Source organism: Notolepis coatsorum, assembly GCF_963971535.1.
Source record: "Notolepis coatsorum genome assembly, chromosome: 6".
NCBI classification, from domain to species: Eukaryota; Metazoa; Chordata; class Actinopteri; order Aulopiformes; family Paralepididae; genus Notolepis; species Notolepis coatsorum.
This window is the reverse complement of record NC_140170.1, coordinates 135516768-135541424: the sequence shown is the minus strand read 5'-3', so window position 1 is coordinate 135541424 and position 24657 is coordinate 135516768. Positions and strand designations below refer to the sequence as shown.

The following is a 24657-nucleotide window of genomic DNA, read 5'->3' as shown; positions in this document are numbered from 1 at the left end:
CAATTTTTTTTTTTTGTCTACTTTTTCTGTGGATGGTTTTGTGAATAAATCTCCATTATGCTTCAATTACCGGTACTGTGTGTTTATTGTATAGCAATACGGTTGGGTGAATTGGGCCATTGTATAAAAGCATTACATCACTTGAAGTCGTGTGTTATACTCATTAGACCACCCCTAGGCATGATCTAATGAGTATAACACACTCCTGCGTGTGATGTAATGCTTAATTAACTAGAACCAAGAGGACAGACCACATCAGTCCAGTATTAGCTACCTTGCACTGGCTCCCATTAACATTTAGAATCAATGTCAAGGTCCTCCTCCTTATATACAAAGGACTAAATGGAACAGGGCCAAGCTACATTGTCAATTCTCTTGTCAACTATGTGCCTTCTAGAATATTACGATCATCAACTACTGGTTTATTGAAGGTTCTCAACCACAGCCAAAAGAAAATCGGGGATGCAGCCTCTGCCAATAATTGTATGCATTATAATTATTATGCATCAAAGCTATGGAACACCCTAACTATGGACTAGGGAGGCTATATCACAAAATATTTTCTAAAGTAAGCTAAAAACTTACCTCTGCACCATAGCCTTTTAATACATAAATATATTACAATCTTAAAAATAAATATATAGTATATTATTATTTTTCATAAATTTGAATGAATCAAATGTCTATGCTCATTGTATGTCTATTATCTGTCTACATCACTGCTATGAAGCACTGCAATTATTGTATGAAAGGTGCTATACAAATAAAACATTATTATTATTATTATTATTATTATTATTATTATTATTATTATTATTATTATTATTATTATTATTATTATTATTATTATTATTATTATTATTATTATTATTATTATTATTATTATTATTATTATTATTATTATTATTATTATTATTATTATTATTATTAGTGTGGGTGACCTGGCGAAGCCAGGTTGCCACCCACACTATAGATATCTATACTCTTTTTATTTGCTGGACAGCGCCCTCTGTCTTGCGGGTTGTGTAATTGTACTCAGTAGGGATATCCTCTTTCATTTTTCATTGGTCCATGTTGACCACCTTTCATTGGTCGATGTTGACCACTCCCCCGATCATTAGACCACGCCCCCTTAGGCCACACCCCCTCAGTGTATCTCTTGAACCGTTTGTCGTAGAGACTTGCGGATTGTGCCATTGGTCGATGTTGACCACCTTTCATTGGTCGATGTTGACCACTCCCCCGATCCTTAGACCACGCCCCCTTAGGCCACACCCCCTCAGTGTATCTCTTGAACCGTTTGTCGTAGAGACTTGCGGATTGTGCCATTGTACTCGGTGTAATAGTGTGTAATAGTGTAATAGTGTAATAGTGTGTAATAGTGTAATAGTGTGTAATAGTGTGTAATAGTGTGTAATAGTGTAATAGTGTGTAATAGTGTGTAATAGTGTAATAGTGTGTAATAATAGTGTAATAGTGTGTAATAGTGTGTAATAGTGTAATAGTATAATAGTGTAATAGTGTGTAATAGTGTATTAGTGTGTAATAGTGTAATAGTGTGTAATAGTGTATAATAGTGTGTAATAGTGTGTAATAGTGTAATAGTGTGTAATAGTGTAATAGTGTAATAGTGTATTAGTGTGTAATAGTGTAATAGTGTGTAATAGTGTAATAGTGTGTAATAGTGTAATAGTGTGTAATAGTGTGTAATAGTGTAATAGTGTGTAATAGTGTAATGTGTGTAATAGTGTAATAGTGTGTAATAGTGTAATAGTGTGTAATAGTGTAATGTGTGTAATAGTGTAATAGTGTGTAATAGTGTAATAGTGTGTAATAGTGTAATAGTGTGTAATAGTGTAATAGTGTGTAATAGTGTAATAGTGTAATAGTGTGTAATAGTGTGTAATAGTGTAATAGTGTGTAATAGTGTAATAGTGTGTAATAGTGTAATAGTGTAATAGTGTGTAATAGTGTAATAGTGTGTAATAGTGTAATAGTGTAATAGTGTGTAATAGTGTAATAGTGTGTAATAGTGTAATAGTGTAATAGTGTGTAATAGTGTAATAGTGTGTAATAGTGTAATAATGCTATGTGACTTGCGGGTTGTGTCGTTGCACTCAGTAGGGATATCCTCTTTCATTGGTCTATGTTGACCACTCCCCCGATCCTTAGGCCGCGCCCCCTTTTTGTATCCTTTGAACCGTTTGTCATAGAGACTTGCGAGAGACCCTCTCCCCCGTTGGCCGGCGGTGCACAGGCGTCACCCACACTTTCACAATTTCCCCCGCGCGGAATTGTCTAGTTATTATTATTATTGATAAATGAGGCCCAGTGTCTCTGTCTGAGAACACAGTGATCCCTGAAGCTCCTAACTGTAATGCTGAAGTGTGTCTGTGCTAATAATGGCCATGTTAATTGAGATGGGTCCCTTAGGTTAATGAGGCCTCTGCTGCTCTCATAATGAGTAACCGCAGGAAACCTATTAATTTATGGAAAGAAAAAAAAACTAGCTCAGCAGCACATTTGCAACAACAAAATAAAGAAGGCATAGGTGTGATCCGATTCATTCTATCTCTTTACAGTATCTATATATTTTAAATGAGGCATACTGTATGTTGACTTTAAACATATACATTTATTTTTAATATATATATATGATGATACAGTTGTCTACTGCATTGCGGATACTGTTCAGGAAGCTATTGTGAACCTGCAGCTTGCGTTTGACACTCTCCAAAATGCTCTAGCTAAGCTCAAGTTAGTGCTTAATGCTAGTAAAACCAAGTCTATGATGTTTTCTAGAGCCAGGGTTATAGATTATGACATGCTACACCTAACAACAGCAAATGGTTTGTATATTGAAAGAGTTAGTGAGTATAAATATCTTGGTATATGGCTGGATGATAAACTTTCTTTTAAATTCCATATAGATAACCTAGCTACAAAATTACGGCAAAAGATTGGTTTCTTGTACCGTAACCGCGCTAGTTTTCCTATGTTCTGTAGGAAAAGAATTATACAGGCTGTTTTTTTGTCAATATTGGACTATGGTGATGTCATTTACAGGCATGCGTCTGCGTCTACATTAAGGCCTTTGGATTCTGCCTACCACTCCGCCCTAAGATTTATTACGGGTGACAAATATGATACTCACCATTGTCTTTTGTATGAGAGGGTAGGCTGGCCATCTCTCTCGTTGCGACGTAGTTATCATGGGTATCTTTTTATCTACAAAGCAATTATTGGCAAACTTCCACCTTATATTACATCTTTGTTGGTCTGGAGTGCTGTCACCTACCAAACTCGTTCGAATGATCGGCTTGTGCTCAGGGTGCCTCGAGTTCGGTCTGAGCTTGGAAAATCTGCCTTCTCCTACAATGCTCCATACACATGGAATACCCTGCAAAAGACTCTAAAGCTCGGAACATTCCCGTCATTCATGGAGTTTAAAGGCATTGCACTTGACCTATGTACTGAATCATGTAATTGTTTTTAATCCATCATTGTAGTAATTGTAATTCATTGTAATTATTAACTGTTATGATATTTGTGTCCTTTGTTAACTCGTCATGACTGTAAATGAGGGAAACGTCAGTGCTTTCACGAGTATAAATAAAGGTTTGAAATGAAATATATATATATAAGACTGTTGTGGCTTCTTTCATTACCTCAGTCAGAAAGCATACATTAGAACGCACACACACACATCTTGTAAGGGACACCCAGCGGCACAGCACTGTTCCCGCAAATAATTCTGTGTCTTTAACTCTGCCTGCTCACAAACTCCTGTGTTTTGTGGGACTTGTAGAGAAATGGGTTGACAGCCCGGGGAGGAGCAGTATGTTAGCCTAGTTTCCCTCCCGCTGGAGTGATGACTTCCACCGTTAACTCTGTCACCGCCAGAATAGACTGGATTTTTTATTTATTTTGCTTTGTTATCTTGTTTTTTGTGTGTGTGTTTGTCTTACAGATCTCTGTCGCCATCTTTGTTTCTCCTGCTCTCTCCAGAGCCATGCCTGTTGTGGAGGAGTAGTGTTCATTACAGGACAGGGTGGGTTGAAAGAGCCTGCTCTGGTGCTTGTAAACAGTACTATCACAGAGAGAGGCAGCCCAGTGGAAGTGATGGTGTTTGTGAGTTGATGTAACCGTAACCTATTTTGCAAACCCAGTGGTGTTCCTGAGTATAAAGTTCTTAGAGATAAAAGGAGCCCCTGCAGTGTAAATGCAGTGCCATGTAAGCCTTAAGTACAGGAAACAAACAAACTAGTGTTTATGTGGCTTGTCTGCATCCTGAGGTGTTGGTTGACCGTCCTGAATGCCGTCGGGGTTTCCACGCCTGTGGGGGGGTTCTTTAGGATGATGCTACTCACATCTGGGCTTTCCTTTACAAGACTGGAGGATGGGCTGCTGAGGTCAGGCTACACCACAGCACGCTACAGTAGCTTTCTCTCACCAGACATCTCTGGGACGCATTATAGGAACATGTTAAGTTAACATGGGAAACGCTCTTACCGTCTTTTTTTATCCACTTTTTCTCCCATTTTCTATATTTCCTCCCATCCCAATTTCGTACCATCCAATTCAACCCTCCCCTGTCACGGACGCTGTTTCTTGCCTCCCACAAGCCGGCTGCAATGTGGACTAAGTCATACATAGCACAAGTCCCCTCCGGTACTTGAGGTAACAGCAATCGCATCTTTTCACCTGCGCAGCTCGATCTCTCAGTGGCGAGGAGTAACGCGTGGGAGGCTCACGCTGCCCCCGACACTTCCTGATTCTACTGCGCAGGCGCACCAACCGACCTGTAGGAGTCGCTGTCCACAACGCCCGATCCCCACCCTTCAGTTTCCCTCCCCGTAATACGGCCAATGTGTATTACTGTGGACGACCAGCTAAACTGAAAGCAAATGTGGAGCGCTGGGCTCGAACTGACGAGCCCAGCGTCTCCAGCATTTTGTGGCGAGTGCCTTGCCCACTACGCCACGTAGCCGCCCTACGCTCTTACCGTCTTATCCAGAGTCGGACGAGAAGATAGATACCGGTTTCTTCTCTGTGTGTACAGTAAAAAGCTGTCTGGCTGCGTGCTAGTAGTGCGGTACAAATTTAATCCATTATTATTATTATTATTAGTCTAGTTTAGCACAATGGATGGAACTGGATGTGGAGTGGCTAGCCCAGGTGTTGACCAACTAACACCACTCCCGGAGCCGCTACGCATCCGCTTCCATCCATTGTACTAAGCTAGGCTTATGCAGCCAGATAGCTTTCTACTGAACGCACATGGAGGAAACTGGTGTCTATCTCCTTGTCTGACTCTGGAGAGGAATGGTAAGTGAATAAGTGAATTTACCATATTGTTGGCATGTTTCCTTAAGCTGCATGCAATGCACCGCTGTCTCCTCTTCAGTGTCCTCACAAATTGTCTTTGTAATGGGAAATATTAAAGGACTAAACGATGAGCCGTTTACAAATCATTCTGAGTCATTATTAATAATAGAAAAGTTTATTAACAAATAAGAAGAACGTTTATTTTACCGTGGCCACGTATGAAAGGACAGTCAACAGCAATAGAGACAATATGTTAACCCACTAGCGTCTGGCCGAAGACTGACCCAGAACGCTGTTCACACGTATGTCAAATACACAGTTGTCAGACATAACATAATATAGCAGATATGATGATGAAGGTAAACAAAATGGTTTCTCAGTAACTGGAAGCAAACAACAACTTTGTTATGACTGGTAGGATGTCAGAGTGATCTTAAAGAGACATACACACATTAACCAGTCAATCTGGTCATATTGAAACTCAAGCTGTATAACATGATAGATAAGAACAGATATAGATATAACACAGATATATAAGAACATGATAATATATTTCCACGACATCTTCTTTCAATGTCTGCTCTCTGACCTCCTCTCCATGAGAGAAATGTGTATATAAACTACATATGTGTCTCTGAGGGATATACAAAGAGTTAAATAATCATGTGTAATATGATGAGCACATAAAAAACAGGCCTAATCACAAAATAAAAAGATCACTAGATGAAAGAGAAGAGTCTATCTATTCAACCAGAGAGATGTCACAGCAGAGAGTGAGATGCAGAGAGTCCAGAGAACAATGCTGTCAATCTGCCATGTAGCAGGCCTGGAAATGAACAAGCCTTAGGTAAACTGCTCCCTGAATGTGGAAGCCAGCAGTGCCATGGAGGGGGCAGGGGGGTGGTTTGCTGGGGAGGAAGGGGGAGGGGTGGGTTCTGCATAGAAGTCTGGCCTCAGATGAGCAGAGCCACACACAACCCTGGGCCCCCTGATTCACTCAGGCTTTCATTGAAAATATCATCTGACTGGCATCTGTTGGCTATATGGATGATATGAGCTCTGGAGTAGAAACAATACCTGTGTGTGTGTGTGTGTGTGTGTGTGTGTGTGTGTGTGTGTGTGTGTGTGTGTGTGTGTGTGTGTGTGTGTGTGTGTGTGTGTGTGTGTGTGTGTGTGTGTGTGTGTGTGTGTGTGTGTGTGTGTGTGTGTGTGTGTGTGTGTGTGTGTGTGTGTGTGTGTGTGTGTGTGTGTGTGTGTGTGTGTGTGTGTGTGTGTGTGTGTGTGTGTGTGTGTGTGTGTGTGTGTGTGTGTGTGTGTGTGTGTGTGTGTGTGTGTGTGTGTGTGTGTGTGTGTGTGTGTGTGTGTGTGTGTGTGTGTGTGTGTGTGTGTGTGTGTGTGTGTGTGTGTGTGTGTGTGTGTGTGTGTGTGGTTTGTCTCGCCGGGATCACCACCTTATTGTGGTGAGGCACTTTGCGTGTCTCCATGACCCCTAGAGCTATGTCGGCGGGAGTCTCGCACTCCTGGCAGGGCCACCCAAGCCGAACAGGTCAAAGGGTAGAGGCCAGACTAAGAGTGATCCCAAAACACCTCAACGGCGGAGCAGGCGGAAGATGGTGGATGTGAGAACCACCACAACGGCTGCGAAGGCGGAGGAAGGGACCCCCATTGCCACATGGGTAAACCCGGGGCGGGTATAGTGGCTAGGGGAGTAAACCCTGAGGAAAAATCTGCCCTGGGGACGGGCACAGGCGGAGTCCAACAGACCGGACCACCGGCAGCCCCCTGCAACTCCTGCCAGACGAAGGTCGTCATGGGTTCTCTCATGCCACTGGAGGTTAATCTGCAAGGAGTGAAGATGGTGGGAGTGAGGACTGCACAGCCACACCCTCACCTTAATCCTTACCTATGTGCAAGCTTCTTGCCCATCCTCCCCCGCCCCCCCCCCCCCCCCCCCCAAAAAGTCCTGTGGCGTTGTGGAATGGCGGTAGGTACAGGCCAAGGATGTGGCTGGGAGTGTCTAGCCAAACCATGCACACAGGCGACAGTGGAGTGATGGTCGTTGAGACTGCGGGATGGAGCAGCGCATCGCTTCGGCAGCTTCCATTGTGACTGAGCAGCCCCACACTGCTCACCCCTGAGATGGGGAAGGACCTAGAAAAGGTGGTCCAAACATTGTCTGCTCTTCTACTCCGGGCGGTATACCGCAACCATCGGAGCATCCCCTTTTGCGGTCGAAAAACTAAAATATTAAGAAATAAGCCTTTATGTATTGCTTCGTGGAATGTTCGCACACTGCTGGACCTGGCTGAAACACCTGACAGGCCACACCGCAGGACAGCACTCGTGGCCCTGGAACTCGCAAGGTATAACATCGACATTGCAGCTCTCAGCGAGACTAGACTACATGGAGAGGACTCCCTGACAGAGGTTGGTGCAGGATACACCTTCTTCTGGAAGGGGGTCCCTGAAGGCACTCGCCGCATCCATGGAGTAGGCTTCGCTGTGAAGTCCCAACTGCTGCAACGCATCCCAGAGTCCCCCATCGGTGTTAGCGAACGCTTAATGACATGGCGCATCCCCCTTGCAAAGGGATTAGTGCTTATGCACCAACTTTAGATGCTGAGTTCAACATCAAAGAGGATTTCTACCGAGCCCTCGACTCAATATTACAGAAAACTCCAGCTACGGACAAGCTCATATTAATGGGAGACTTCAATGCTAGAGTGGGCACGGAGCACCTGGTATGGGACAGAGTTATTGGCCGACATGGAGTAGGGAAGATAAATGACAACGGGCTTCGGCTCCTCTCCCTCTGTGCAGAACACCACCTGGTCATAACCAACACCATCTTCCAGATGAAGAACAGGTTCAAAACTACCTGGCAGCACCCCCGCTCTAAACACTGGCATCTCCTGGACTATGTGATTGTACGCCAAAAAGACCGACAGGACGTCCTTACCACCCGAGTCATGCGTGGAGCCGAGTGTTGGACTGATCACCTCATGGTCAGATCCAAACTCCTCATGAGTATCCAACCCCGTGGACCGAGGGTAGCACCTAATAAGAAACTAAATTCTGCAGCACTGAATACCCCCACCTCAAAAAACCACCTCCGACAGCTCCTTGCTGAAAACCTCAATAAGATCCCGGAGGAATCAGCTGACTGGCCAGCTCTGCGCCAGGCTATCCACAGCGCAGCCTCTGAGGCACTTGGCCAGACGAGGAAACGACACCAGGACTGGTTTGATTGTAACTCAGCCAAGATACAGTCCCTGCTAAAAACCAAGCATGAAGCCCACAAAGCCCTCCTGTCCTGCCCTGGTTCTCCCACCCTGAAAGCTGCCTTTGCTGCAGCAAGAACAGCAACCCAGCGAGCCCTCCGGACTATGGAGGATGCCTGGTGGATACAGAAGGCGAAGGAGATCCAAAGCCTGGCAGACTGCCACAACATCCAGGGCTTTTACGATGCCATCAAAGCACTGCATGGCCCCAGGAAGCGGGCGACTGCTCCAGTTCGATCAGTCGACGGTTCTAAACTCTTTAAGGACCGACATGAGATCCTCACCCGCTGGGCAAACCACTTTGAGTCTTTACTCAATCACACCAACCCCACTGACCCACATATCCTGGATAATCTCCCAGACATGCCACCAGTCATGCACCTGGACACCCCACCACACTTCTCTGAGACCAGTCAAGCCATTGCGGGTCTAAAGAACAATAAAAGCCCTGGACCCGATGGCATCCCAGCAGAGGTTTTCAAACACGGAGGGTACCTCCTCACGCGCCGTCTGCACCTCCTGATCTGCAACATCTGGGAACATGAGACCCTCCCACAGGACTGGAAGGATGCAAACATTGTGGTCATCTACAAGCAGAAAGGGGACAGAGCAGTCTGCGGAAACAGCCGTGGAATCTCTCTCCTCTCCATCGCAGGGAAAGTGCTGGCGAAGATCATGCTGAACAGGCTGGTGGAAAACATCTCTGAAGCTGCGCTTCCGGAAACGCAATGTGGCTTTCGGAAGACCAGATCCACCACCGACATGGTCTTTGTCCTGAGGCAGCTGCTAGAGAAGAGCAGAGAGCATCGCAAGGATCTTTACATAGCCTTCATAGACCTAAGCAAAGCCTTCGACACCATCAGCCGTGAGCTGCTCTGGAAACTCCTCAACAAACTTGGGGTACCACCCAAGTTTCTCTCCATCCTTCAGCAGCTGCATGACGGGATGCAAGCCAGAGTCCAGACGGGTGAACTCCAGTCAGAATCCTTTAAGGTTAATGTTGGGGTGAAGCAGGGCTGTGTCTTGGCTCCGGTGCTCTTTAATCTCCTCCTCTCTGCCGTCACCTGCCTCTTCCGCCGAGCCATGGGACATGAAGACGGTGTCCATGTGGAATACCGCCTTGATGGTAGCCTCTTCAACATCCGCCGGCTCCAGGCACACACAAAGACAAAATCCTGCCAAGTATGTGAGCTACAGTACGCTGATGACTGTGCCATCTTAGCTCACAGTCCAGAGTCTATGCAGCATGCTCTCGACACCATATCCAGCCTGTACCAATCCTTCGGTCTCCAGGTCAACATACAAAAAACCGAAGTCATGTCCCAACTCACTTCCCGAACCTCTACACCTCCCAGTTTTCACATAAACGGTGTTCCACTCAAAACAGTGGATCATTTCACCTACCTCGGCTCCACTCTGTCCTCATGCTGCTCCCTTGACGCGGAGATACACACACGTATCAATAAAGCGGCATCATCCTTTGGACGCCTACGCAGCAGGGTTTTTGAAAACCGAAACCTGAAGATCAGCACCAAGGTTGCCGTTTACAACGCAGTATGTCTCTCCACTCTGCTCTATGGAGCAGAATCCTGGACCCCATACCGCCGGCACATCACCAACTTGGACGCTTTCCACATCCGTTGCCTCCAAAGGATCCTCGGCCTGACCTGGGAAGATCGAGTCCCCCACACAGACATCCTCAACAACACCAACTCAATCTGTATGGCCGCAGCTGTGGCCAAAAAACATCTTCGTTGGATAGGGCACACCATACGTATGCCTGACCACCGCCTGCCCCGCCAAGTCCTCTATGGCCAACTGAGAGGAGCAAAGCGGGCTGCTGGAGGCCAAAAGAGACGCTTTAAGGACTACACCAGGGACCTCCTAAAGTGTGCAAACATCACGCAGCTTGAAACTCTGGCACTCGACAGATCAGCCTGGCAAGTCACTTGTGCCACTGCAGTTTCCCAAATACACCAAACGAACCAAGACCGAAGATCTGAGAGGCGCACGCAACGACACCAGCGGGCGGCTGGCATCCCCCAGGTATCTGGCTTCCCTTGCGCCATCTGTGGACGGGTGTGCGGCTCAAGGATCGGACTCAACGCCCACGAGAAGTGGCACCAGCGGCAGTGTCGCTAACTCCCCTCCCCACCCCCCCCTCTCCCCATCCCTGGAGCAAGCGTCATCATCGAACACGATGGACAGCTAAGAGAGTGTGTGGTTTGACCAAAAAAAGAAGAAAATAACAGGTTTCCATGTGGCAGCAGTGGGGTGAGGATAACATCATTCCAGTTTTGCATCGAGGGGGCACATCCCTAAGCGCAGACTGAATGAATGAAAACTTTATTTAACAGATTGCAGAATGGGTACAATACAGTACGGCTCAATACCAAGTTCTCTTCTCCCCCTACACTAAATCACTGGGTAACATTATCACGTCTCATGGCTTCTCCTACCACTGTTATGCCGACGATACTCAACTCTTCCTCTCCAATAAAGGGGTTATAGCAATCTCCAATAAAGGGGTTATAGCATGCGGGTTAAGTGATCATTATATGATATTCTGTACCCGCAAAAAACTAAAACAAAAGGCTGGCTGCCACAAAACAGTCACATCTAGAGACCTAAAAACCTACTCTAGCGAGGCCTTCAACCTTTAACTGGAGAGTCTGGACTGGTCAGATGAACTCAATGGTACACTGGTTGAAGAAACATGGCTTGGTTTCAAAGCCAAATTCTCAACAATACTAAACGACATGGCCCCCCTAAGAACCACCAGGGTAAAAAATCGCGCTGAGCCGTGGATGCACTCCGAAATACTGGCCGCTATGAAAACCAGAGACAAAAAATGCTCTGAGTTTCGTAAAAGTCAGTCAAAGCTTACTAAAAGCACGAGCAGTGAACTCCAAGCCCACGTGACTGAACTCAAACTAGAAAGAAACAGACTAAGAAACGACGTAAACTCCATGATCAAAACTGCAAAAAAGAATTTCATCAATGACAAAACTGAGGAAAACAAAAACAAACCACGTGAACTTTGGAAATTACTCAATAATCAACTAGGATGCAGTAAAAAACTTAAAACCAGATTCTCAAACATAAACATAAAAACGGACAACACGCTCATCACAGACAAGCTGGATGTAGCCAATTACTTAAACATTTTCTTCACAAACATAGCCACAACACTGGTAAACAAACTACCCTCCCACTCAGGGCTTTATGGGGTAGAACACATAGTAGCTTACTACAAAAACCTAGGGGTCCGCAAGGACGACTTCAAGCTGGAAATGGTAACAACAGATGAGGTACTCAATAAACTGAGCGCCCTCCAACCTAACAAGGCCACTGGCCACGACAACATCCCTTCCAAATTCCTCAGACTCAGCAGCCGCCATCACCCCAATCATCACACACATAATAAACCTCTCCATAAAACAGGGACACGTCCCCAAGGACTTCAAAATTGCGAGGGTGACCCCTCTGCACAAAAAGGGCAGCAAATTAGACCCAGGCAACTACCGCCCTGTTTCTATTCTCACCTCCATCTCGAAAGTCATGGAAAAAATAGTCTACGAACAGGTCGAAAAGTACCTAGCGGAAAAAAATCTAATCTACGAATTCCAATCTGGCTTCAGAACATCCCACTCCACTGACACATGCCTTCTCTATTTGAATGACCACATCAAACAAGAGGTGGACGCAGGCAAATACTGCGGCATGGTCATGCTGGACCTACAAAAGGCCTTTGACACGGTCAATCACTCCATTCTGATTGACAAGCTAAAAGCAATTGGTTTTGATGTCTATCAGTGAGCTGGATGCAATCCTACCTTGAGGGGAGGGAACAGATGGTGGAGGTAAACGGTACCCTATCCCCCCCCCTCACAGTGAGCTGTGGTGTTCCACAAGGAAGCATACTAGGACCGCTACTGTTCCTAATTTATGCAAATGACATGTCGTCAGCTTGTGACTGCAACTTGTTCCTGTTTGCGGACGACTCAGCCCTGCTGGTCTCTGACAAGAACAAGTTACAGGTTGAAAAAACCCTCAGCTCGGAACTAGGCAGAATCTGCATATGGCTCGCTGATAACAAACTATCATTACACATGGGCAAAACAGAGTCCATTCTCTTCGGTTCAAATAACAAACTCAGCAAGACCGACGGCTTCTCAGTTACAGTGGGTGACAATATTGTCACAAGGAAAGATGAAATTACCTACCTGGGTTCCATCCTAGAGGCTAATCTCTCCTGTGACAAAATGGCATCCAATGTAATAAAAAAAGTCAACCAACGAACTCGATTCTTGTACCGGATATCCTCTCTGGTAAACAAGAATACCCTGAAGACTCTGGCAGGAGCACTCATTCAGGGGTACTACGACTATGCTTGCACCTCATGGTACCAAAGCACCTCAAAGGCGCTAAAAACAAAATTACAAACATCTCAAAACAAACTGGTCAGACTACTGCTTGACCTTACTCCTAGAACCCACCTCACCCCTGCCCACTTTGACAACCTAGGATGGCTTAGAGTAGACGACAGAGTACAGCAACTTGCAATGGGCCTGGTCTACAAGATACACTACACGACCAAGGTACCCATGTACATGTCAAAATACTTCCCAAAGGTCAGTGAATACCACGATCACAACACCAGAGGGAGCTCCACAAATCATGTTAAACCCAGATTCGGCTCAAATAAGGGACTAAACACGTTTTGCAATTATGCCACATCAATGTGGAACGCCCTACCCAAAGCTGTAAAGGAATGTGGATCACTACCCACTTTCAAAACCTCTCTCAAGGGACACCTACGGGAGACTGCAATTCAACACTGGCCCCTGTAAATATCCTAACCCAACCCCCTCCAATGTACAGTCATTTACCTAGTATGGTTTTGTCAATAGTCCAATGTACAATTTTGTTTGTTTGTACAGTGTGCCCCCCCCCCCCCCAACCACCTCCAATGTAGATTACCCAGTATGGTTGTCAATATCCCAGTGTACCCAACCCCCCCCCCCACCCAACCTCCTCCAATGTACAGTTTCTACGTCAAATGTATATACTCCCTTTTCCTGACTCCTTCTGTATCACAAACAGTACTGTATTTGCAAATCTGGTATGTCATAAATGTATAGATGTAGCAGTACTGACTATCTGTATGTCATGTATGTCATATATGTCCAGATGAATTGAAAATGGGGGACCCTGATATAAACAAGACGAAAGTCTTTCTCTGGTCTGCATCCCCTTAACAATTGTGTGTATTGAGCTGTACTGTATTGTACCCATTCTACAATCTGTTAATAAAGTTTTCAATCAATCAATCAATTCCCTCCCTCAGATATCCACGTCTCTGAGCGGATCTCGGCCTGTCTGTCCGACATCTCCGCCTGGATGACGACCAACCACCTCAAACTGAACCTAAGCAAAACAGAATTGCTCCACCTGCCGGCCAAATCCTCCCCCCTGACCGACCATTCCATCACAGTCGAGAATGCAGCTGTGACCGCGTCCCCGACCGCCAAGAACCTTGGTGTTGTCCTCGACGACCAGTTGAACTTCTCTGCTCACATCGCAGCGACAACCAGAACCTGCCGATTCCTCCTGAGCAACGTCAGAAGGATCCGCCCCTTCCTGACAAAAGAAGCCACCCAACTCCTCGTCCAATCAACAGTCATCTCCCGCCTCGACTACTGCAACGCACTGCTCGCTGGCCTCCCGGCCACTGCCACTAAGCCTCTTCAACTCATTCAGAACGCAGCGGCCCGCCTGATCTCAAACCTACCGAAGTCGGCCCATGTCACCCCACTTCTTAGGGACCTGCACTGGCTCCCCATTGCTGCACGAATCCGCTTCAAGGTTCTCGACCTAGCATACCGTGCGGCAAAGGGAACTGCTCCCGCCTACCTTCGGTCAATGGTCTCTAACTACACACCCTCAAGACCCCTACGCTCTGCATCTTCTGGCCGCCTCAGACCTACTCCTATCCAAGCTCCGGGAGGGTCATCAAAGAGAAGTCGCCTATTCTCAGTCCTTGCCCCACAATGGTGGAATGAACTACCCACCCCAGTTAGGACAGCCGAAACACGTCCAATCTTTCGCCGTCGACTAAAGACGCACTTCTTCAACCATTATCTGAATTTTAAAAAAAAATTAAAAAAAAAATCTAACCCTAACTAACCATACTGTCATGCACTTGTCCTAATAAACTAACCTACACTGTAGCACTCAACACTTTGATGAACATTGTTACTCAGCTGATAGAGTTGTGCCCTTCCTGATGGCTTGTCGTACAGAACTTGTAAGTCGCTTTGGATAAAAGCGTCAGCTAAATGACTAAATGTAAATGTAAATGTAAATGTTAAGGGGATGCAGACCAGAGAAAGACGTTTGTCTTGTTTACATCCCCCATTTTCAATTCATATTGACATTTATGACATACTCAACATACATGACATTTATGGCATAGGGACATGTACATACAGTACTGTTACCCATAGATCCTGACAGAGTATATACATATGATGGGGAGGGGACTGTACATTAGGAGGGGGTGGGTGGGTGGGAGAGAAATATACATACGGTGGTGAGGAGACTGTACATTTGGAGGATGTGGGTGGGTGGGAGAGAAATATACATACGGCGGGGAGAGAATATATACATGCGGTGGGGAGGAGACTGTATTAGGTGGGGGTGGGGGGTTTGGACATTTACGGTGGCCAGTTTCGAATTGCAGCCTCCCGTAGGTGCTCTTTAAGAGCGGTTTTGAATGTGGGTAGGGATTCACATTCCTTTACAGCTTTGGGTAGGGCGTTCCACATTGATGTGGCATAATTGCGAAACGTGTTTAGTCCCTTGTTTGAGCCGAATCTGGGTTTAACATGATTTGTTGAGCTTCCTCTGGTGTTGTGGTCGTGGTATTCACTGACCTTTGGGAAGTATTTTGACATGTACATGGGTACCTTAGTCGTATAGTGTATCTTGTAGACCAGGCCCATTGCAAGTTGCTGTACTCTGTCGTCTACTCTAAGCCATCCTAGGTTGTCAAAGTGGGCAGGGGTGAGGTGGGTTCTAGGGGTAAGGTCAAGTAGTAGTCGGACCAGTTTGTTGTGTGATGTTTGTAATCTTGTTTTTAGCGCCTTTGAGGTGCTTTGGTACCATGAGGTGCAAGCATAGTCGTAGTACCCTTGAATGAGTGCTCCTGCCAGAGTCTTCAGGGTATTCTTGTTTACCAGAGAGGAGATCCGGTACAAGAATCTAGTTCGTTGATTGACTTTTTTTTATTACATTGGATGCCATTTTGTCACAGGAAAGATTTGCCTCTAGGATGGAACCCAGGTAGGTAATTTCATCTTTCCTTGTGACAATATTGTCACCCACTGTAACTGAGAAGCCGTCGGTCTTGCTGAGTTTGTTATTTGAACCGAAGAGAATGGACTCTGTTTTGCCCATGTGTAATGATAGTTTGTTATCAGCGAGCCATATGCAGATTTTGCCTAGTTCCGAGCTGAGGGTTTTTTCAACTTGCAACTTGTTCTTGTCAGAGACCAGCAGGGCTGAGTCGTCCGCAAACAGGAACAAGTTGCAGTCACAAGCTGACGACATGTCATTTGCATAAATTAGGAACAGTAGCGGTCCTAGTATGCTTCCTTGTGGAACACCACAGCTCACTGTGAGGGGGGGGGGATAGAGTACCGTTTACCTCCACCATCTGTTCTCTCCCCTCCAGGTAGGATTGCATCCAGCTCACTGATAAACTATCAAAACCAATTGCTTTTAGCTTGTCAATCAGAATGGAGTGATTGACAGTGTCGAAGGCCTTTTGTAGGTCCAGCATGACGATGCCGCAGTATTTGCCCGTGTCCACCTCTTGTTTGATGTGGTCGTTCAAATAGAGAAGGCATGTGTCAGTGGAGTGGGATGTTCTGAAGCCAGATTGGAATTCGTAGATTCGATTTTTTTCTGCCAGGTACTTTTCGACCTGTTCGTCGAAAAGATATTAATATTATTATTTTGGGTAACATTAATTAACATTTTATGTTATGAGCTCCATTGACACAATGCTCTACCTAGGTGCACCATCTGTTTGCCGTCAAAAACTACCTGTATGACTGCTAGGGATGGGTACCGAATTCGGTACTTTTAAAGGTACTTACCGAAACACGTCGGTACTACCGAGTATCGATTCACGTGAGATACCAAAAAATATATATATATAAATTATATATATATATTTTTTTTTACTTTTTTCTTTTCATGTCAACGTTCACACGCACAATATACACTTACCTAGGATTTGACTTGATTCAACAACAAAGCAGTCGGGGCAATGGCAAGCCGAAAACGGTCGAAAGTGTAGTTATTTGAAGTTTGTGTGAGGTTTGGTTCTTTCCCCACCACGGGCTTCTTAAAGTACTGTGATGATTGGTCCGCTCCCCACCCACTCGCTCTGTTCCTTTAAGGTACTTTGTTGATTTATTGCATTCCCTGCCTCGCTCCGTTCCTTTAAGGTACTGTGAGGATTCTGTGTTGATTGGTCCGTGCCGAACACACACTTCTAAGTCAAGTATCAATTACCATCACGCACCTGATGTGTGTTCTAATCAGCGCCCCAAGAGGCTTTATAGACTCTGATTCCCCTAGTATCGATGTTGGATCGTTTTGAAACATTCCCTGCATTTGCCTGTTCCTTCCCGTCGCTGCTTCCCTGTTCTGTTGCTTCCCAGGACTCTCGAGAAATATTCCATTTGGAGAACCTGCTTCCCCGTTACGAAGCGGCCGCCTCGTTTGATCTGCCCGCTTTACGCGTTGCGCTCTGGTGAGTTTTTGTAAACAGTCTTTTGGATCTATCGTTTTTTGTGTGTTTGTAAAGCACCGAAGAGATCCTGTTTTTTTTTCATACTGTTCTCACCTTTTTGTCTGTTGGAATTACACGTTTGGATTACCTAATTGTTTTCACTCTGGACACTGCTCACTGTGTATTTCACACCGAAGATCTGTCACTTGGATTATTTGTTTGGACAATTCACCTCACCAGTCACCTGTCGGTTTCAATTGTGCGCTGAGCTAACTCGGACTCTCTCTCTCCCTCTCCGCCTCCATCCGGAGTATATGCTGGGAGGATCTGCAGAGCGGCTCAGACGTCACGGACAAATTCCACAACATCACCTTCTGGGAGAAGCTGCAGAGCAGCAAACATTCCTCACATGCCTGTTTCCCAGTTTGTTCTGTTCACCACCTAATTCATTCTTGTTACTCAGTAAATAAACACGCCCTTGAGTTTGGCTAACTCTGAAACAACTCTCTCTGTGCCGTTTGCGTTTGGGGTCGGTTTCAAACCATAACAGTTTGGATATTTTTTCCCACTGAGGTAGGTAGATTACATTTTTAGAGACTAAAGTACCGAAAAAAGGTACCGTTGGGTACCGTATCGATTCACAGGTACCGATACCGGTACCGTATCGGTTCAAATGTGAAAGGTACCCATCCCTAATGACTGCCATCAAAAAATTACCTGTAGGACTGCCCTGTCTCTTAGTTTGGACCCACAGACATATTAGTAATCATATTTTGAAAGTTGAAAAGTCTCGTATCTCTCTCGTAAGTTTGAAAGTCTCTCATATCTCAGCTGGTCCATGCTGAGCAAGGTCTCCCCTACATTTTCAAAAGCCTAGAGAAAGCTAGTCTTAAGCTTGTCTTAAATCGTCATCATGAGTTGCATGTGAAATAAATTATATTTATCATATCCGTGTGCATGCCTTTGGAGACATCCCAAGCACGCTCCCCGTTTCTCCTCTCCTACGGTACATGTACGTGAAGAGCAGCCTTCAATTACGTAAATTCCAGGAATATATATATATATATATAGATATAATTTATCTGTTCAAAAGTTTTCATGGGTTGTCCTGGTATGACAAGTCGCAAATGCAATTACTGGTAACAGAGATACTGACACACATCCCCATACTTTTGTTCTCCAGACACACCCTTCCAAATATTATTCAAAATATTTTCATGACTCCAAATCAAGAAAAAACGAAGGAATATAAGTATATTTTGGCGGTGGACATGGTGGTCATGTCAGTTTAACGATCAGACACGTTATAAGAAAATTATGTTATTGGAACCAGGCGGTATCCGCTCCTCCTTCCTCGTTTAAACAGCCCACACATTTCATATAGGCTATTTATAATTCAATATAAAAATGTATGAATAACCCATTAGATGATTGATATCTTGAATATCTATTAGAAACAAAATCTTGAATATGGGCAAATTTGTAGGAGACTCGTGAATATTAATGATTAGTTTCCGACGTTCATAAGTATCATACTTAAACTTTTTCTGCTCTATAAAGCTGATTTTGTTTTCAGAACATCACACAAATAGTAGATTGGATTCGATTAGATTAACCTTTATTGTTGGAGAACAACAAAAACGTATGGGCAGCCTACATATCAGTCTACAAGCTGCTTCAATAGAACACACATGATTTAGCAGGCAAAAAAGTGAATGTATACTATTACTGTTGTAAATATTTTTTACAATATGAAATAATTATATGACAAATATTAAATCAATTTGATGCTTTGAAGGCACAACGATTGCAATTCCAATGAATATTAAATTAGAAAATACATTTGCCTGATTTAACATGACTTCCTTTGATGTAATGTTCATTTGTTAATTTGATTACACCTCTTCCCATCTTGTATTGTACAATAATTGTTGCAAAAAAGGATATATATATTTACAACTTCTGGGTGTAAACCACACCCACTTCCGATTTACGATATAGATAAAATGTTGATGGTTCAACAGATACATATACAGATACTGACGTCTCTGCACATCCCTAGTGCCTAACAGAAAGGTTTAGTTCATGTAATTTCCTGAGGAAGAGGCACTTAATGTCCTTTCCTCAATGTTCTCTGGCCCAGGAATCCCAGCACAGCAGTGGCCCCACCTATGCATATTCATGGTTGGCTGTGGTCCTGATGAGAATACTGATGATGTGTTCACTAGCATGGATCGCAGACAAAGACAACTGCATTATTACTCAATCCATTATTGCATAGAAAATATAAAGAATAATATATATAAGCAAGCATGTAAAATTATATTTAATATATTAAAATATTTGGGTAAAGCACATTCAGAAACAATCTGACATGGTCTGAGCAGCCAGATGAGTTCTTTTTGAGCTGGGTCTTATAGTTATTAGTGATTTTAATCATTCACATTTGGCTTGGTGGTTAATAACACCTTTTTCTGTGGTGTGACAAACCCAGAACACATATTTAACCCACTGGCAGACTAGCACAAAACTCCTTTCTCCATTTGCTGTACTACAGTATCGATGTAACTTCTATGACTACTGTATAACTATGTGCACCGATATATAAAGCAGTATTTTATGGATGATATACAATGTAATTTTTGTGACCTTGTGCGTGTGTTGTTCACGTGCTAAGTGAATAAATGGAACACTAACCAGGACCTTTTTGTTTTTTTAAAGAACAAACTACTGTACATTTCAGTTAATTTCATTATTATGTCCTTTTATTTCTTAAAGTCATGACACCACTTGATTATCTGAAGACAGGCATGTCTGAAAAGCTCAACACTGTTTGAACAGAGTTTACAACACTCTGTATTGACCATATTAACAATGGAATATAGTCAATTGGCATCGCCTGATATGGGTGGAAGGTAAAAATCTGTATCTATCTGTGCATCCCAAGATGTAAACCTTATATCCTCTCTCCCGCTCCTCCCTACAGGTGATGAAGACCTACCACATGTATCACACGGAGAGCATCAGCGCAGAGAGCAAGCTGAAGGACGCAGAGAAACAGGAGGAGAAGCAGTTCAGCAAGTCCGGCGACCTCAACGTCAACCTACTGCGCCACGAGGACCGCCCGCAGAGACGCAGCTCTGTCAGGAAGATCGAGAAGATGAAGGAGAAGGTGAGTGGGTGGTGGAACGGGTCCCTACTCACTGTACCCCACTCACTGTACCCCACTCCCTGTACCTGCTGTACCCTACTAACTATACCCTACTCACTGTACCCCACTCCCTGTATCCCACCCCCTGGCCTGTACCCTACTAACTATACCCTACTCTCTGTACCCTACTCTCTGTACCCTACTCTCTGTACCCTACTCTCTGTACCCTACAAACTGTACCCTACTCTCTGTACCCTACTAACTATACCCTACTCTCTGTACCCTACTCTCTGTACCCTACTCTCTGTACCCTACTAACTGTACCCTATAACTGTACCCTACTCTCTGTACCCTACTAACTGTACCCTATAACTGTACCCCACTCACTGTACCCCACTCCCTGTACCTGCTGTACCCTACTAACTATACCCTACTCACTGTACCCCACTCCCTGTACCCCACTCCCTGGCCTGTACCCTACTCTCTGTACCCTACTAACTATACCCTACTCTCTGTACCCTACTCTCTGTACCCTACTCTCTGTACCCTACTAACTGTACCCTACTCTCTGTACCCTACTCTCTGTACCCTACTAACTGTACCCTATAACTGTACCCTACTCTCTGTACCCTACTAACTATACCCTACTCACCCTACTCAGCGACATGTCTATGATGTGTATGGATTCACAGATAACACTTTTTCACTGTCAATACAGATTCTGAGCTGACCTGAAAAATAGATTAATAAAAAAAAAAAAAATCGGGTTGTTTTGCTTTTATTAGTGACATGTCAAACAGCTCTTCTTCTCACATGCGGATGCTTCCTATTTTAGTATTTCGGCCCGATATCTGATACCGTAATCAGGAGTGGTGTATTTTTTACACATGCATATTTCATTCAGGACTTTCATCTGGACTTTCCTCAAATGAGAGCCTATTATCTGTCAGAAGCAGGGAATCAAAAGACTCTCTCTCTCTTTCCTCGTCTTCAGAGATCCCGTTTGGCACATGAAATAATGAACACTATTTATAACTTGCTACAAATGCTATGAATGTTCATTCTTGTTGTGCCTTGACTGGCCTTATTCTGTGAGCTGTTGAAGCTCACTATCTATATCAGGGGTTCTCAAACTTTTTAATACTTTTTTATACTTTTTTAGGACACAACCCCACACTTAATGTATTGCGTAATTTCAACATGGAAATAAGGAATATCAAAATAAAAGCACACGTTGTTGAATTTGATCATGCATATTTATTAGAAAATTCAATCGCAGCACTATGTTATCAATGAAATTAATGAATATTACCAACAAAAGCAACGGAATTGTTTCTATATAAACATTTATAAAACGAGGCCTATTTAGCCAAAATATGTTGCCAGAACATGAAAAGAAAATGCGCTCATGTGCGTTTTGACGGAGATCCGCTCTACTCTGAAAATCCGGCCTCACAGAGGTATGTTGATGACAAGCTTTCTCAGCGCAGCATTACACAACACTGGGTACTCGTTCCGGACTGATATCCAGAACTTTGCAAGGGCCTGTCCAGTGAACTTGACTTTCAGTAGCTCGTCGCACGAAAGACGAATTACCCCAAAATCTCCGCTGATTAACCTGGAGTGTCACTAACGGAGTTTCGTAATCCAGCTCATTATCAGCACATTTCTCTGCCAATCGGTTGTTTTTGTCTGCAAGGAAAATCTGCGCTTCTTCTCTGAGTTAAAAAAGGCGATTTATTACTCTGCCTCGAGATAGCCATCTCACTTCAGTGTGGTATAGCAGCTGGTTATGTGCAGAGCCCATTTCATCGCGACCAACCGGCACCGCTTCTGACAACAAACCTATCCATTGCGAGTCCAGGTTACACACAAAAGACCAGACCCCCCTCCCGCGATTATACATGCGCAGGATGTAGTGAGATGTGTATTGGAATACTGTGTGTCGGCCTCCGTTGATGAAGGGGCGAGACATGGCAAATACACACAGCTACCGGGTGGAAAACTCGATCGGAGTATTTTTATTTTTTTTATTACCCGTAGTTTGAGAACCGCTGATCTATATCATCCGGTTTCTGATGCAATGCGCAGAGAATTCTTTAAACTCATATTTCGCTAATAACACCAATAACACCAACAATCATTGGTAAACAAACATAGTGCTGAAAATATACAATTAGACTGAAATTAATCTCGGCCCAGTACCTTAAGGCAGGGGTTCTCAACCTTTCTGCTGCCAAGGCACCCCTGTGTTCAATAAAATATTCCAGGGCACCCCTACATACGATAAAGACTTTTCTGGTCCTGTCTTTTTTGCTACAATGATGACAAAAGTGCTTGCTTTCAAAATTATTTAAGAAACCGGGAAACACATTTGTGTGTATATGCATGCTATATAATGCATTATTAACAGGTGTTTCAGGTCTAAATGGCTTAGTACTGTTGACATTACACTGCTTGTAGTAGTAAATCAAATAGCATATTTCTTTAAATAAAATTTCAGAAAATTATCACTAAAGTGCTATCTGTTGCAGCTGCACACTTTTCCATAAAAATAGCATATTTGGATAAGTGTGACCATTTCTCAAAAACAGAAAATTTTAAATACAGAAAAGGATCACCAAGTTACCATTTCTCAAAAAATATAAATAAATACAGAAAATAAGCACTCGTTCACTCAGTGGACATTTCTAGCTGAATGCGAGGTCTGCTGCTGCTGGCTAATAATACGGTCAATACGTGGGGAGATCTTTGACAAGGCAACACGCATGTCATCCTCAAGGCTCAACTTGGCCCTATATTTTGTTTTCAGAGCTGTCATGGATGAAAAGCCAGCTTCACACAGATATGTGGTGCTGAATGGTATCAACACCTTAACTGCTGCATCATGAGATACTTGGTACTCAGCACCACACTCTGAAACTAGCTCTCCAGGTGGTATCAGATGAGATTTCAATGAGTTCTTCCAAGAGTTTGGATGGAGATGTGTCAGGAAGCTTTGTCTCAATGTTGTCCAGAGTAACTTGGTGATCCTTTTCTGTGTTATATTAAATAATGATTTTCCGATTTTGAGAAATGGTAAAACGTATCCAAATATGGTATTTTCATGGAAAACAGTGCAGCTGCAACAGATAGCACTTTAGTGCTAATTTTCTGTAATCAAAAAAAAAATATTGATTTATTTATTTTATTTTTTTAATCTCAAGGCACCCCTGGCAGCTCTCTGCGGCACCCCTGTTGAGAACCGCTGCCTTAAGGGGTTAAGTATTCATCATAGTATGACATGCTTATACTGTATATACACTTTTACGCTTGTCAGTATGTATCTCAGAAGTAGGTTTTATTCACCAGCCCACATCCTACTAAAGTCTTCCTTTCCCTGGTTTAAAATGACCTCACTGTTGATGTAGAGGCCACCTCTGATATACTCCGTACTGTAAAGCATTGATGTATACAAGCGTGCCATAATATGATGAATACATGGAGACACAGTTGGAAATCAGCAAAGTGATCCTTTAATAATTAATACATAACAGAAAGGCAAACATTTTGTGAGCACACTATACTCACTGCCTGGAGCAGCACACTACTCACTGGAGCAGCACACTATACTCACTGGAGCAGCACACTACTCACTGGAGCAGCACACTATACTCACTGGAGCAGCACACCACTCACTGGAGCAGAACACTATACTCACTGGAGCAGCACACTATACTCACTGCATGGAGCAGCACACTATACTCACTGGAGCAGCACACTATACTCACTGGAGCAGCACACTATACTCACTGCCTGGAGCAGCACACTACTCACTGGAGCAGCACACTACTCACTGGAGCAGCACACTATACTCACTGCATGGAGCAGCACACTATACTCACTGGAGCAGCACACTATACTCACTGGAGCAGCACACTATACTCACTGCCTGGAGCAGCACACTATACTCACTGGAGCAGCACACTATACTCACTGCCTGGAGCAGCACACTATACTCACTGGAGCAGCACACTATACTCACTGGAGCAGCACACTACTCACTGGAGCAGAACACTATACTCACTGGAGCAGCACACTACTCACTGGAG

The 24657-nt window shown here is 44.1% G+C and overlaps 1 protein-coding gene across 3 annotated transcripts in view; it reads left to right on the top strand.

The window, feature by feature from the left end:
* srgap3 (SLIT-ROBO Rho GTPase activating protein 3) overlaps nucleotides 1-24657 on the top strand; it is a gene marked incomplete at its 5' end in the record, with an annotated part of 227160 nt that overhangs the window by 124721 nt on the left and 77782 nt on the right. For all 3 annotated transcript variants that reach the window (XM_084316103.1, XM_084316101.1, XM_084316102.1), the window contains one exon: nucleotides 20402-20587. In XM_084316103.1, coding sequence (XP_084172229.1) covers nucleotides 20402-20587 — 186 coding nt within the window. The remainder of the gene's footprint in view (nucleotides 1-20401; nucleotides 20588-24657) is intronic.